General features: G+C 39.5%; 1 protein-coding gene across 5 annotated transcripts in view; it reads right to left on the bottom strand.

Moving 5' to 3' along the window:
• LOC117814570 (coiled-coil domain-containing protein 73-like) overlaps positions 1–14,411 on the bottom strand; it is a 58,035-nt gene extending 43,624 nt beyond the window's left edge. Inside the window, exons 1-3 of one of the 5 annotated variants that reach the window (XM_034685973.1) lie at positions 14,137–14,411; positions 9,093–9,176; positions 6,333–6,473 (exon numbers count right to left, since the gene is read on the bottom strand). In XM_034685973.1, the coding sequence (XP_034541864.1) occupies positions 6,333–6,473; positions 9,093–9,137 (186 nt within the window). In that variant the 5' untranslated portion in view covers positions 9,138–9,176; positions 14,137–14,411. Of the gene's footprint in view, positions 1–6,332; positions 6,474–9,092; positions 9,180–14,136 lie in introns of all 5 variants that reach the window. The other 4 variants (XM_034685970.1, XM_034685972.1, XM_034685974.1 and 1 more) reach the window with 4 other exon arrangements.
• Between the last annotated feature and the right edge of the window lie 1,252 nt (positions 14,412–15,663).

The following is a 15,663-nucleotide window of genomic DNA, read 5'->3' as shown; positions in this document are numbered from 1 at the left end:
ATGAAAATATCTGAAATAGTTTTTGCATGAACATTTCCTTCGTCTAAAAGCTAAGTGCACAGTCTAAAGCGCCTGACTCAAAATGTGAGCTGATAAAGGAACGAGAGCTGATAATGTGGTTGGTTTGAATCCTGTTGTGTGCAGAAAAGACTGATGTATAATCATGACTGTTTTTCCACTCACAACATCAATACAATGGTTAAGTTTGCAGATGACATGACTGTGGTGAGGCTGATCACCAAAGGTGATGAGCTTGCATCCAGAGAAGAGGTACAGAGGGGTGCACAGACAATAATTTGACCCTGAATATGATGAACACAGACTAAATCATAATCTATTTAAGGAGGAAGCAGGATGCCCACATGCCACTATACATCAATGGGGAGAGTGTGGAGAGGGTGTCCAGCTTCAAATTCCTGGGCGCACACATTTCAGAGGACCTCCAATCTTCAGCAAACACCAGGGCCCTCCTAAAGAAGGCACATAGTGGCTGTAGTCTGAGAACACTCAGGAAGGTGAACCTGTGGAGACCATAGACTGTAAATATAATGGACAGTGTTGCTCCGCCTTTTCCCATTGTACGGTTTTGATCCCAAAATATCCCGTTCCAGAACGCTGCCATCTTATAATTTTTCTGCAGCCAGAGTCTGAGCAGTAGAGAATTTCTGTGTTGCCACGGTAATTTCTATGTTGCTACAGTAACGATCTCCGCCCTACAGCGTACCGTCCCGAGGTCCTATGGAGTTTCCCTCTACAGCATCTGTCAATCAAAGTAAACCCGGATGTAAAACCCTGTTTTTTAACCTCTAATAACTAACAAAAAAGAAACTTTTCAGACAAAAGAGGCCTTGAACACAAAACAGTCAAATAATAACTACTTATCACCACAGCATACGGATGTGAGAAACATTCGTATGATGTGTATTTATTTTTTAAAGTTGGACTGCAACCCAATTCAAATGAATGGGGCAGACAGAGTTTTTGATCTATACTGCAGCCAGCCACTAGGGGGCGCAGTTTTTGTGGAAGCTTCACTTCCAGCCGAGCGAGCTGCACCCCTGGTGGAGACAGCTCCTGGTGTCAAGTGTTCTCACATATGACATCATGGTGTGGTGTGGTAGCAGCTCCGCAGTCCCTGCAGAGAATCATAAAGACTGCTCAGGACATCACAAACCAACAACTACCTGCCCTGGATAACATCTTCACCTCCTGTTGTTGTTCAAAGAACACACAACATCCTGAAGGACTCACCTCACCCAGCCTGTTGGACCTGCTGCCCTCCAGAGAACACTACAGGTCCATCTAAACACGCACCACAAGAGTTATGAACAGTTTCTAACCAAAAGCCAGCACCATACTGAACTCTGAACTGAAAACACCCCCCTAAATAAAATAAAGCAACAATGTGTAATAACTATGTGAATAACCATGAGCAATGTGGACGCTCTTTATTTTGTTATCCTTTTTAACTGTATACGTTGGGAACGAGTGTATGGTTTAATGATGGCATGTTGTGGGTGCGTGTGTGAATGTGTATTTATTCATTATCTGTCTTTATATGGATGATTGATCCAAGTCTTGAGTGCACCTTCATTTCGTTGTATGTTTTGTACAATGATAATAAAGAATTTTGAGTCTTGAAAATTACTTGATCAAACCTCTTTGGACCATAACCCTCACTTAGCAGGCAGGTTTGTAAAAGGCAGTCAGACACACCATGACAGTGATAATAATAATAATAATAATAATAATAATGATAATAATAATAATAATAATAATAATAATAATAATAATACATAAAATAATTATAATAATAATTATAATAATAATTATAATAATAATAATAATAATAATAATAATAGTAATAATAATACATAAAATAATATAAATAAAATAATAAATGAATTTAAAAATAAATAAATAATAATAATAATAATAATTATACATAAAATAATTATAATAATAATTATAATAATAATAATAGTAATAATAATAATAATAATAATAATTATTATTATTATTATTATTATTATTATACATAAAATAATATAAATAATAATAATTATAATAATAATAATAATAATTATAATAATAGTAATAATAATAATACATAAATAATATAAATAAAATAATAAATCAATTTAAAAATAAATAAATAATAATAATAACAATAATAATAATAATAATAATAATAATAATAATAATAATAATAATAATAATAATAATAATAACAACAAAATAAGAGTTACCAACAAGCTCCGCTGACATCAGGGAGAGCTCTACAAAAAGTATATTTGAAGACGAGATATTAAAAACTGATTCTGATGACTTCCTGTGGCAGCATGTTCCACAGCTGTGAAGCTTTGACTGTTAATGCGCCGTCACTCATAGTTCACACATCACTAAGAACAATATGTCTTCATTTGAATATCCCAAAAGGCTTCTCAGCACTCACCTTTAACACCATACTACCCTTTATGCACTGGCTAACTCTGCCCACCTGGAACAGCGGGCTGAACTGAACCTGCAAAAGGATAAGAGGGCATCCTCTTACTTCTTAATCCTCCCCCTAAAACCTCTTGAATAACACAACTTCAAAGTGCTCCTCTGATAAAAGCAGCGCCTGGGGGGAATCCGACTGATACAGCATTTTGAGTTTGTGTTCCAGTTAACACGACTATAACAATAAAACTGTAATGGCAAGAAATGACCAACACCCCATTCCCCTCACCCTGCTCTTTAAGCACACTTACGATGTGTTTCCAGGTTGAGATTACTCGCTGGAGGGTGGGGAGCAGCATCTTTGACACAACAAATTAACTCATGTACTCTCGTGTGAACATGAGCTTTCAGGCAGTGTGGATCAGATCTAGTTGGCTCCTGTCCTGATGGCCGAACAGAGGATATACCATGAGCTCCCTTACTTCTGTTATATTTGCACTTCTCTTTGGCCCAACAGAGAGTCTTCAGTGTCAAAGGCCCTATTTTAATGATCTGAAGTGGGCAGTCTAAGGCGCAAGGTGCTAAGTGATTTTGAGGACCTTTGCTCATTAAGAAGCATACAAAATGAGCTCTAAGGGAAGCGTAGGGTGCAAAGAGGTTGCATCCAACCGAGTCACAGTGTCTTAGAGACCAGGGCTATTGGTCTGCATATAACTTTTCTCCCTCAACCTTGTCCCAAAACACACACAAGCCACTGAGTTCTGTTACAGCAGGAACTGGTGTTACATCAACTGAAACAATCTCCTCCCACAGTAGAGACAAAAGTGACTTTCCACAAGAAGTGAGACACTAGGTGCATTTGGACTAAGAGTTCCGGGGTCTTTCAGCCCCCAGAACTACTTCACCCTGAACTAAAAGGTTCCTGTGCCCCCATTGTTGTCTGAGTTTCGACCGCGGGCTGAAGTCCCCGGTAGATTGTGCAAATCAGGCCAGTGACGTATGGAGGAAATAAAAAGTAAAGGCACTACACCACCAGACCAGTAGAGGGCAGTAAAACAAAGAGGAATGCCATTCATCACAGATGACACCATAGAAGCAGACGGACAGGCACGAGTAGCAAAGACGTTTCAACACAGCTTTAAAATCCTTTTGAACTCAAAAAGCCTTGGCAGAGATCGGACGGTGTTTTGGTTTAAACAGCGACCTTGTTAACTGGAGACTTTCAGCCGGATGCATCCCTCATAAACGTCTTTAGACGATCATTAAATATCTGATGAGGATATTTTGAAATCTTAATAAAAACTAAACTAGTTTGCATTCCCAGGAACTCCCTCTGTGTTTCAACAGCTGTGTAAACTCCACAAACACTGACACGTTCAGCTGAAGGTCTCCAGTTTACAGGGTCACTTTTAAAACCGTAACACCGGGAGAGACTCATCCACGGTGGGCTGAGAGAAGACTACTGTTACAAGCTGCTAAATCAAGAGAATCACAGCTTCTTCTTTTGAAAAGTACACACACATACAAAAAAGATAGAACAAATAAAAACTAATGAAAGAAAGAGAAATCAAGAGAATCACAGATGTGTGTGATGTTATTGTGGACGGAGGGAGGAATAAAAACACTGAGGTTAATCTACCAATCAGACACGTTCAGCATTGCAGGCCCTGTCCCCCGAAAGTCGCGGGACCTTTGAAAAGCACTACCCCCCTAACAGGGGCTTTTCAGAGGCGCGTAGTTCAGGGGTAAAGTTCCTTTGGTGGGAAACGCCTACTGTGTGCACATTAATGCACCAGGCACAGCAGCATAATTTGAATCACCAGACATCGGTAGCTTTAATTTTGGCTTTAACTTTCTTGCAACCCTCACACTTTGACTTTGAAGAGCTGTTTTAGGGAAATAGGGAAATCAATCAATCTCTGTAACAAACAAAGAAAACTTCTTCACACTTCGGATGAAAATAATACGTTTTCACAATTCTAGCATCAGCTATTTCTGTGCTTTGAAAGTGCATCATGATAACTAAATGCTTGACAGCTATCCACTATCACTCAAACCACGCCCAGACAGGTTCATGCTAGGTTGCTTGACAACATGCTCACAGTGATGCTAAAGTGTGGACTAGCACCAAATAAAGTGTGATGTGTTAAAGTCAGATTGTTTTGTCTGAGAAGCTTTGAAATGTATCTGACAGGACATGATTGTACGAGAGAAAAGACAGGTGATAGGGTGATCAACATTTCACAATAAAGATTAAAATAAAAACTTCAATTGTTTCAGCAATCCTCGCCATCAGCTGAGAATCACTTCCATCATCCATCTTTCAGGCCGTGGAGATGGTTGACCTCCACGAGCAGAGATTCCTTAATTTTTCATGATTTTGAAACCTAATGTTATATAATAAGTGTTTTTTTTAATTATTCAAATTTGTCCAGTTACTGTGGTGGACTCATGGTATACTGCATGTATGCGTTTGCTCGCATCATCATTGTCTACACAATGAGGGTACTTTAAGCTATAGCTGCTGAACATTTTTTGATGGAGAAGTCTCTCAAATTCTGAACTAACCTCAGTGCTGGAAACTATCAAACAGAATAAGAAGACTGCATTGAACAGCCAATCATGTCGCAGGATGAGAGGTGGGCGGGGCTTAAAGACATTTGGAGCATAATGTAAACACAGCAGAGACAACAATAAAGAAAACTGAAAACCTAGCAGCTCAAAGCAGAGTCGTTAGTCTGACACTGAGTCAACTCTGAGTTAACTATTAACTTCATACACTTCATTAAATCTATTTTCAGGATGTGGGGAAAGGAACAGCACAGAGACAACTTCTGCTGTGAACACGTTCAATGTCCACCACGACCGTAGGACAACTGAACACTGAATAACCCTGATGCATTCACTGCACTGTGGGAAACAACAGCACTCTGCCTGTAACCCGTAGTAATCTTAAAGGGGAGAGCACAACTCAAAACAACACTCTATGAACTGATACACAGAATACAGTTTGATATATATTTGTTGTAAATTTAAATCAAATTATGGAAATAACCTAAATCTGAGAAAAATAAGAATCTACAAACTAAAACTTCACAAAAATCTCGTCTTACATTAAAGACCTGCTTCCTGTTAGCACCATCAGAAATGATGGATTCAAGAAGTTTATCAGAAAACGGTTTCTTCAACTTTCACTCAGGAGCAAAAATCTGACTTTAACTTTAAATGAAATCATGATTTGATATTTATCATGATAATTATCGATAACCACTGATATAAAATATTTCATCATGATAACATCATTTTGAATATCGCCCAGCACTAGGAGCGGGTCCCCTTCCACAGAGGCCCCCATCTTGCAATAACATACAGTAGCACAGAACGGACAAACTAGTAGCATATGCGTTTCTGTTTCTAATAAGTGGGTGCACAAAATACACCAGGAAGGAAAGGAAGGAAAAGAAGATGAAGAAAAAAATGTGATGAATTGACTGGAATTTAAGTTGGATATACTTCAAATTGATATCATATTAACACACTAAAATGAGAAAAGATTTGTTAATCCCACTGAAATTCAGTTTGATGTTTTACCCTTGGCAAAGGTCAATTACAGATATATAAACAAAAGGTCTCTAAATACGTTTTGGAATAAGGATCAAAGAAAAATATAAAATTTTGTTCCTCATACGTGAAAATATCTACTAGGAAACTGCATGCATAAAGAATCCAGACCTGACTTCATGCTGTTTATTATAGCCTGTAATGCTCAGTGAGAGAGCTGTGGGGTTGTTTGTTAATGATTATGATTTTAAAAATGTCCTAAGCACTTAATATCTTTAAGATAAAGACAATACAGAAAGCCACACACTACGAGCCAGTGCTCCAGTTACCCTCTGAATCTGCAGCTCCTCCACAAACTCGAGGAGAAGGGTTTTGAACTCCAACAGCTGTAGTGTGATGGTGCGTCCACTTCCTGTCTGACAGAGGCTGCTGGATAGAGATGAGTCCGGCTCAAATAAGGGTCCTCCATTCTGCGGAGGAAAAGTAAACAGTTTCTATTTCACTTTCTTAATAATATACAAATTTTGCAATGTTAATTAATGTCAGAGAAGTTTGGAGGAGCGAGGTTATGGATGGCCTTAAAGGTGAGGAGCAGGATCTTCAAATCGATGCAAGTTTTGATGGGGAGCCAGAGCGTAAAGGCTGATTTATACTTCTGTGTCTCCCTACGCAGCAGGGGCTGACGCAGACATGAGCACCACATACTTGTGCGTCGATGTGTCCGTGTCATGCAGCAATTCTCCTCCGAAACGCTTGAGGGCAGTGTGGTCTCTCTGATAGCCGGTCGCCTGCTTCCGGCTGATCTCTGTTGACTTTTCCACAGAGATTCAGAGCGTGTTATGTTAACCTACAGATGATACATGTTGCTGTTTATTATACAGACATGATAACATGAAGAATAGAGAGGAGGAGATGAAATACACGGCCGATGAGCGGGGATCCCAGAAGTGATGTAAATGCAGGAAATACAATGCCGCTGAGTCACAGGGCTTGTGGTCCACGTCGATTATACAGGTAGTAACATTTTGGCCAGATATGAACGTCAGGGTTCCGTGCGCTCTCTCCAGCTCGGGTGGTGCATGAAAGACGTCAGAGCCCATAATCTGTATCAACACCTCAGACATGAACTTAACTGGGTCTTTACCATCCTCACTGCCCTCGGAGATATTCAAAATGCACAGTTTGGCTCTCCTTGAGCGGTTCTCGAGGTCATCTAGCTGGTCTAAAAGAGACTTCCGCTGAGGCCAGACGTTTAAAGTTGTCTCCAGCCACAGACTCCACAGCGGTAAGGTGATTCTGGAAAGAGTTCACCATTGTCTGTAGCGAGTCCAGAGAGGATTGAAGTGGTTTTGTGGATTCTTGAATAAGAAACGATACGTCTGCTCGAAGTGTAGACCTCTGTTTTTCGAACTCTGCTGCCAGCTGATCCATAGAGATGAGCGTAGTAGTTTTACTTTCCTCGGCTGAAGTCTGGATTTTGGGTTACAACTATTAGCTGCGTACGATACTAGCTTCTCTGCTGCACTCGTAGCTGCACGTGTAACCGTAGCTTGAGTGTTAATGCCTTGTCTGGCACTCTTAAGAGATGCTCTATTTGCTGTGAAATATTTAAAATAAACCAAAAAGAGATGTATATGTCAAAAGGCTAAGGAAAAAGTCCAGTTAAATACAAGATTATTTGAAAGCGGGCTGGGTACTCTCTCGCGCACATGCTCCCTCTACATTGCAGCTGGAAGTCCCCCCGGGTAGTTACATTTTGGAGGAGGTGCACGTCAGCTATGTGCATAGGCCTCTGCATAGGTACGGGATCTACTCAGACCTCCGGCGTAGGCTACGCCGTCGATTCCAGCCAGAAGTATAAATCAGGCTTAAAGGTGACATATCATGCAAAATGGACTTTTTAATGGTTCTCTACCTGAAATATGTTTCCCTGGCATGTCTACAAACCCCCGGTTTGTAGACATTCTGCCCCTGTTCTGATTTCTCCACCTTTCTGTAAATGTGTGTGAAACCAGCCGTTTCAGACTTCAGTGTTTTTGTTACGTAACAACAATATCCGGTCTGTCACGGAGTCAGAGCTCGGAGCTTGTTCAGCCCATAGACTGTATAAAATAATACTGAATCCCTCCTCCGTTTTTCATTACCTGCACACATGTGTGCTAACAAGGAGCTTAGGAGGGAGGCATGCTAGTTGTAGGCTGTCTTAATAAACACAAAGGTCGGTTTTTAGTGGAGGATTTTTATTTGTCATGGAAAAGTGCTAGCGCTAGTTAGCATAGCCACATAGCTACATGTCGTAGCTGTAGCTGTGTACCAAGACACACGTTGACATACTGACAAATAAAACAACAAGTAACACAGAATCTGTGACCAATGGTTCAGAAAGGTCCTGCTGCCTTTCTGGCAGAGGTCGGTTTTACTCCCCACGTCTGCAGATTTGAAGATCTAGTGGATGATTTTTATTTGTCATTGATAAATGCTAGCGCTAGTTAGCATAGCCACATAGCTACATGTTTGTAGCTGTGTACCAAGACACACGTCTACATACTGATAAATAAAACAACAAGAAACACTAAATCTGTGACCAATCGTTCAGAAAGGTCCTGCTGCAGGCGCCTCTCCGTCAGGATCAGATTCTGGATCAGATTCAGAGGGTTGAAGTAACGCGGGTCTGTGAGCAGTTTGTCTATTCAGCAAACATGTAAACATTAGATCAACATGCCGGAGAGCTGAGGCCACATCCACTTCCTGAGGGGGCGTGGTCAGAGAGAAAATCGACTGTTCTGAGGAGGACTGAAGAAGAGGGTTCTTCAGGCAGACCAAAATCTGATTTCAAAGTGTTTTTTTGAGCATAAACTTTAAGACATGTTTTGGGGACCTCTGAGACCAATATATATTGATGTAAAAAGCGTAATATGTCACCTTTAACACAACTGGCTGGATGTTTGTTATCATCAATTTGAAATACACCAGCTGAATTTTATACATCTTTTCATACAAAACTGAAAAAATAAAGGTGAAAGTTAGTCGTTGGAAATCTGAAAACAGTCCACAAATGTGTTATTTCTTGATTAGAAGTCATTACTCACAGTAGAGTGGGTGTGGAATGCCCCAGAATCCTCACTGAGATCCATTGAGTTTCCTTCAAGGCCTCTCAAGGTCCCTCTTGGCCTCTGCTGACAATTAACAAAGAAAACAAAGCTTCAGTTAGGAGCAGGTTCATGGAAGAGGCCGTTACACTTCGCAAGTCCTCTCATAAGCTGGTAATTATTTTCTAATCTGCACCTTTCACTGCTAAATGATTTTAATAGGAATAATCTGGTTGCACATTAAATCCCCAAATGTTTCATGATTACTACAGAGCAACCCGATGGCTTTGAAATGACTCTTACAGTTTTATCTGTCTTTGTTTAACACCACTCCACTAACACATTGATAAGCTCTCTGGGTAAAAATGAACCAGCCCATTGACACTAATAGGGGTCAAAGCAATAACACTGCATGGACAAATTGTGCTGTCAATGCTTTTTAAATTATCTAGGTTATTTAATTTGACCTGTAAATGGTCTTGGTGACTGTCCACCCCCTCATCAAAAGCAGGAAGCTGAGGGACTCACATCCTGCATACACGCAAATACACACCTAGTGGGAAATATGAGCGTTTGAGGGGGAGGTCTCCACCAGCCACTGAGCCCTTAATGGACAGGCCTTTACCCTATTTCACTTGCACCGGTATAAATCGTGTGGGAGAATTAAATGATCCCTGCTAGAATTGGCTACTATCATAAAATGAAAGTGTCACCCCAGGCTGACAGGGGAGGGGGTGCAGACGTAGGTTAGTGTGTCAGAGTGATAGTGTACATGTCTTTAAGTCCTCTCTGTGAGTGTGTGTCTGTGTGAGAGAAAGAGTCCACTGCGTTGGTTTTATCTTCTTCTTCTGTTATTCATTTTAGCAGGTATTAATGACCAAGTTAAAAAGACAATCTCTTTCTGCCCTCGGTCGGGTTACATCACTTTTATAAAGCACTAAAAAGTTCAACCACGGCCTTTAGATTTAATAGCAGGACAGAAAACAGCAATATGGTGGCTGAAGTTCCTGAATTAAATCATTTTTATCATTTAACAACTTGCACAGGGTTATTCATGTCTATGTTTGGTCAAGGTTGGAATTTTGTACTGCCCTTTATTCTGGATTATCACAGGCTTCTGTTCACCAACTTCAATTAACTCAAAAATGCCACAGCCCGACTGATCACAGGCTCAAGAAAATCTGATCTAGGGCAGGGACTTGGCCTCATGGTTGAGTTGCGCGCCCATGAAGCAGTTGGCCCAGGTTCAATTCCAGCCTGCAGCCTCTTTCCTGTATGTCATCTCCACACTCTCTCCCAGTTTACTCCACTATCCACTGTCCTCTCCTTTATAAATAAAGGTGTAAAAGCCCCAATAATATAACTTTAAAAAGAAAATCTGATCTATGCACAAAATAGTGGCAGTCACTGGAGAGAATGTGGGGAAAATGCAGACCTCACACATATATTTTTTACATGCAGAAAGATTCAAACTTACTGGTCAGATGTAATAAGGGAAATCAAACAGATGTTATGTGAAAAAAGCAACGTAGGAAAACAAAATATACTCCTGGGAGCAAATCCTGAAAGACTAAAAAGTGAGTTATACCTCTTCTGTGTATTGAGAATAACAGCACTCAAGCAAATCACAAGAAACTGGGGAAAAAAAATCTCCAAATGTAGAGAACTTTTACTTGATGGAAAAAGTAACTTAAGGTGCATTTTGACCTAGAGTTCCAGGGGCCTTTTAGCCCCCAGAACTACTTTCCCCTGAACTAAAAGGTTCCTGTGCCCCCATTGTTGTCTGCGTTTCGACCGTGGGCTGAAGTCCCCGGTAGATTGTGTAAATCAGGCCAGTGACGTATGGAGAAAAAAAAGTAAATGCACTACACCACCAGACCAGTAGAGGGCAGTAAAACAAAGAGGAATGCCATTCATCACAGATGACACCATAGAAGCAGACGGACAGGCAGGTATCATTATGAGCAACACAACAGTTAGCCTGTTAGCATGAAGAGACTCAGCTGGTGCTGTTTTAGATGGTGCTATATTTCATCACAGATGGATTCACTGAATCAACACGTGAGAGGAGATAAGCGCGAGTAGCAAAGACGTTTCAACACGGCTTTAAAATCCTTTGAACTCAAAAAGCCATTGCAGAGATCGGCCGGTGTTTTGGTTTAAACAGCAACCCTGTTAACTGGAGACTTTCAGCCGGATGCATCCCTCATAAACGTCTTTAGACCATCATTAAATATCTGATGAGGATATTTTGAAATCTTAATAAAAACTAAACTAGTTTGCATTCCCAGGAACTCCCTCTGTGTTTCAACAGCTGTGTAAACTCCACAAACACTGACACGTTCAGCTGAAGGTCTCCAGTTTACAGGGTCACTTTTAAAACCGGAACACCGGGAGAGACGCATTCACGGTGGGCTGAGAGAAGACTACTGTTACAAGCTGCTAAATCAAGAGAATCACAGCTTCTTCTTTTGAAAAGTACACACACATACAAAAAAGATAGAACAAATAAAAACTAATGAAAGAAAGAGAAATCAAGTGAATCACAGATGTGTGTGATGTTATTGTGGACGGCGAGCGGAATAAAAACACTGAGGTTAATCTACCAATCAGACACGTTCAGCATTGCAGGCCCTGCCCCCCCGAATGTCACGGGACCTTTGAAAAGTACTACCCCCCTAGCAGGGGTTTTTAGGGGGGAGAAATCTACCCCTGAACTAAATTTAGACCCTGGGTCCACCGGTTGAAACGTGCAAAGTTCAGGTAAAGTTCCTTTAGTGGAAAAACGCCTCTCTAGAATAAATCAAAAATGTAAAGCTGTTTGAAAAAAGATGGGTGTCTTTCAAAGTGAGGCGAGAATATGAATAAATGTGAAGTTATGTGCAGTAAGTATATGAAAATATTTTTTTGTTATTTATACATTTATTTATGTACTTTTAAATCCTAGTTTTGATTATTTTCATATACCCTACTTTCTTATTTATTTTTTTCTTTTCTTTTCCCTTTTCTTTCTATCTTGTGTTTTTATATAATTTACTTTCTGATTTTGTATGGGTGGAGGGTCCCTAAATTTCAATCAAAATGTTGTGTTAAAAAGTTTTGAACCTGTAAGAATGTATCTGATGTATGTATAATATTGACACAATAAAGTATAAAAAAAAAAAAAGAAAATCAGATCACTCAGACTGGCTTCTTCATGTTGGCTTCCTGTTATTGATTTAAACATTTTATCACTAACTTACAGAGCTCTACACGATCAGGCTCCTTAGTACATCGCTGATGTTCTCACTCAGTGTGAGCCTGCCCTCTCAGATCAGCCGACATGGGCTTGTTGGTTGTTCTCAGGACCCGATTGAAGTCCAAAGGCTTTTTCAGTCTTGGTTCTTAAACTGTGGAATTAAGCCAGGAGCCAGGCCCCACCCTCAGGATGTTTTATGCTAGGTTAAGCCTGATTTATACTTCTGCGTCGAACCTATGGCGTAGCCTATGCTGGAGGTCTGCGTAGCCTATACCTTGGGCCATCTCAAGGTGATAATGAGCACTCTCAACTCGGGGCCGTTTGGTTGTGAGGCGCCAAAAAAAAAAACATTTTTTCAATATACTCCTGGCATGATCATGTAAATCTAGAAAATAAGGTGTAAAAATTGCATTCTTTGATATCCAAGAAAGAAATGTGGCATAGAGTATCCTGACACATAGGGGAAAGTAGCGAAAGAAGATTCTGGTGCTTGCTGGTTTTAGATTCTAAAAAATCACCCACAAAATACACAACAAGACTATAAAAATAGCATCTGTTGGATGAAAACTCATGAGAAATGTATCACTTTTGAGCATTACATGGTTAATGTCACAGCCTCATTTGTACTTAAGAAACTGCCAAACTTTGTAAGCTTCAAATAGAGCTCTTAATGGGCCAAGGTGTAAGCTAACTGGAAATACTAGTGAACAAAAGGTAGCAAAAAACATCCTGAGGGCTGGGCCTGGCTCCCGGCCTAAATCACCTACCAGCTGAAATCCAGTGTGCTACTTCTGTCTCTCACTTTAAATCTCTTCTTAAAACATTCTTTTATAGCTGTGTAAATATGTTGTTCTGATCTTGATGTCTTATTTCAAATATATATATATACATATAGATATATAATTTGTGTTTGTTTGTTTGTTTGTTTTAGAAAAGTGCTATATAAATAAAGATTATTATTATTATTATCATTATTATTACTACTATTATTATTATTATTATTATTATTATTATTATTATTATTATTATACTTTAAACTAAAATAGACCTATCTCCTTGAAGACATGAAAATCAATGATGTTTAAGAGAGACAGAAATAAAGCTAAATCTGATTTAACAGCCTCAGTGACAAAGGTCCTGAGGCTTTTTGTTTTACAACAGATTTTCCCTTAAAACACACTATTATAAATGTGTGCTTTGGTAAAGGCCTGTCACTAAGCACATCATGAGATTGGGTATCAAGGTTTAATTTATTTATTTTTAATGAATATTTAAAAAGTGAAAATATAGCAGAAATTAACCAGCTCTATGAAAATGCTAAATGTTGTTATAAGGACAATATCTGGAAAAGTGAGTACTTTTAAAATACTTTTTTTTCCCACACTTATGTCCCCATCACATTCATATAGTTGTGTTTCTATCAGGAGTGTTAAATACTAATTAAAATGATCCTTTCCAGCCTTGTAATGTAACTCCTCTAATTATTAAAAGTATTAACAGATTTAGCTTGTAGCCGCTTCCATTAAGACTTCATTTGTTTCCTAATACTTTTAACTTTCACCAAAGTCAAATAAATGATGGTCAAAATAAAGTCAAGTTAATGATAAAGAAGATTTCCAGGTCGAATCAAACACACTGACACTCCAGCCCAAATCAAAGCTAGCTTACAGGTACTCAAATCTTAGCTAGCATGCGATTAGCTTAGCTTGCCCATCTTTTTAAGGATAAATAAGTCATATTTAATACATATAATCAGTAACAAGTATGAAAAATTTGTGTTTATAAGTATATGTAAGCATACTTTACCTTTGTTTACTACTGTTAGCCTAACACACAAGGAGAGAGAATCAACAGCTGGACTAGTTTCCTCCTGTAGCTGAGCAGTGATGCTAACTCTGAGTCAGTTACACCAGCCGAGATGAGACAGAGAGAGGAGAGAGGAAAGACGGCTGTAGCCTCCTGATGAATGAATGAATAGATAGATAGATAGATAGATAGATAGATAGATAGATAGATAGATATCCTCTAGTGCAGGGGTTCCAAAAGTGTGGGTCGGGACCCCCTGCAGGGTCGCAAGACACATAGGCCTATGGGGATTCATGAGATGTCTTCCAGAATGTTTTTTATTTTTTAAAGTTATCTAAAAATAGTACATTTAATCCATCATAGTAAAAAAATATCAACAGAAATAGTAACTTAACTTGAAATAAAACCTTGAAAATAGAAAATGTAATGAGTTTTCTGCCTTTCTTTGTTTCCAGATGACTCCTAAGTTTAGTGTTAGTGAACAGATAATTATCAAAAGCATCAGTAGCAGCAGGTTAATTCATATCAGCACAGGAAACACAGACACATGCTCATATAGGTAGGGTCATTTTCTGACACATTAAATCACTTTGAGGGACAGTGGGGGTTTCAAGCAAGCGGCAACCTCCAGTCTCAAAATATGAAGCCAATGTGGAAGTGTTATAAACTGTAATTCATCCAGAATCCACTTGAAGCTGGCTGCAGAAACACCAGAAACCACATACACACCCATTCAAAGAGACAATCTTTACAGCATTAATAAACATGTTTACAGCCTGGTTCAAAAAACAGCTTGGCTCTATGTAGCTAATTTCTCTATAGGCACACACTGTACGATGGGGGGATTTTTTCCTAACGCGACGATTCAGAAGATATTAAGATTACGAGTATTTGCCCAAATAAGGACATGACTGACTTGACTGACAGGCGGGAACACATAGCTGTTGGCTAGGAGGCTCAAACCCTGCTTCTTTACCTCACACTGTTTTTGATGAGTTCAGCATTTCCAATATGGTTGCTGTCGATAATTGGCTTCAAAACAGCGCTCAGGAACAGATTGGTGACGTCACGGATACTACGTCCATTATTTATGTAGTCTATGGTCGCAAGTCTTTGGCACCTATATTTTGGGGGTCGCGGGCTGAAAAGTTTGGGAACCCCTGCGCTAGTGCAACAATTGCTGTTGAGATACCGCAAAAGTATTCAATTTTGTCTCCTTCTCAATCCTGATTTTTAACAATCATGTAAATTATTTAATGGTACCATGTGACCTGAATGCCTGAGGTACTTGTTGCTCACTGTGTTGACTGACTGTACATTCAGATCCATACTCTTATTATCAGTGAACATTAAAGGAGGCAGGAGGGAGGGCTGGGTGTCATCTGTGTGCTCAGAGGTGAACACAGTGTTACTTAGTGATTACTGCCCTCTAGTGATGAATTTTGTAAGTGCTCATCTACAGAAAGGTACCTCTGCCAGGACGTGGATTGTGTCACATCACAGGCAGCTTTGTGGATACTCAGAGGT

Source organism: Notolabrus celidotus, chromosome 6 (assembly GCF_009762535.1).
Source record: "Notolabrus celidotus isolate fNotCel1 chromosome 6, fNotCel1.pri, whole genome shotgun sequence".
Classification (NCBI taxonomy): Eukaryota; Metazoa; Chordata; class Actinopteri; order Labriformes; family Labridae; genus Notolabrus; species Notolabrus celidotus.
Note: the sequence above shows the minus strand (reverse complement) of the source record. Positions and strands in the feature narration are given on the sequence as shown.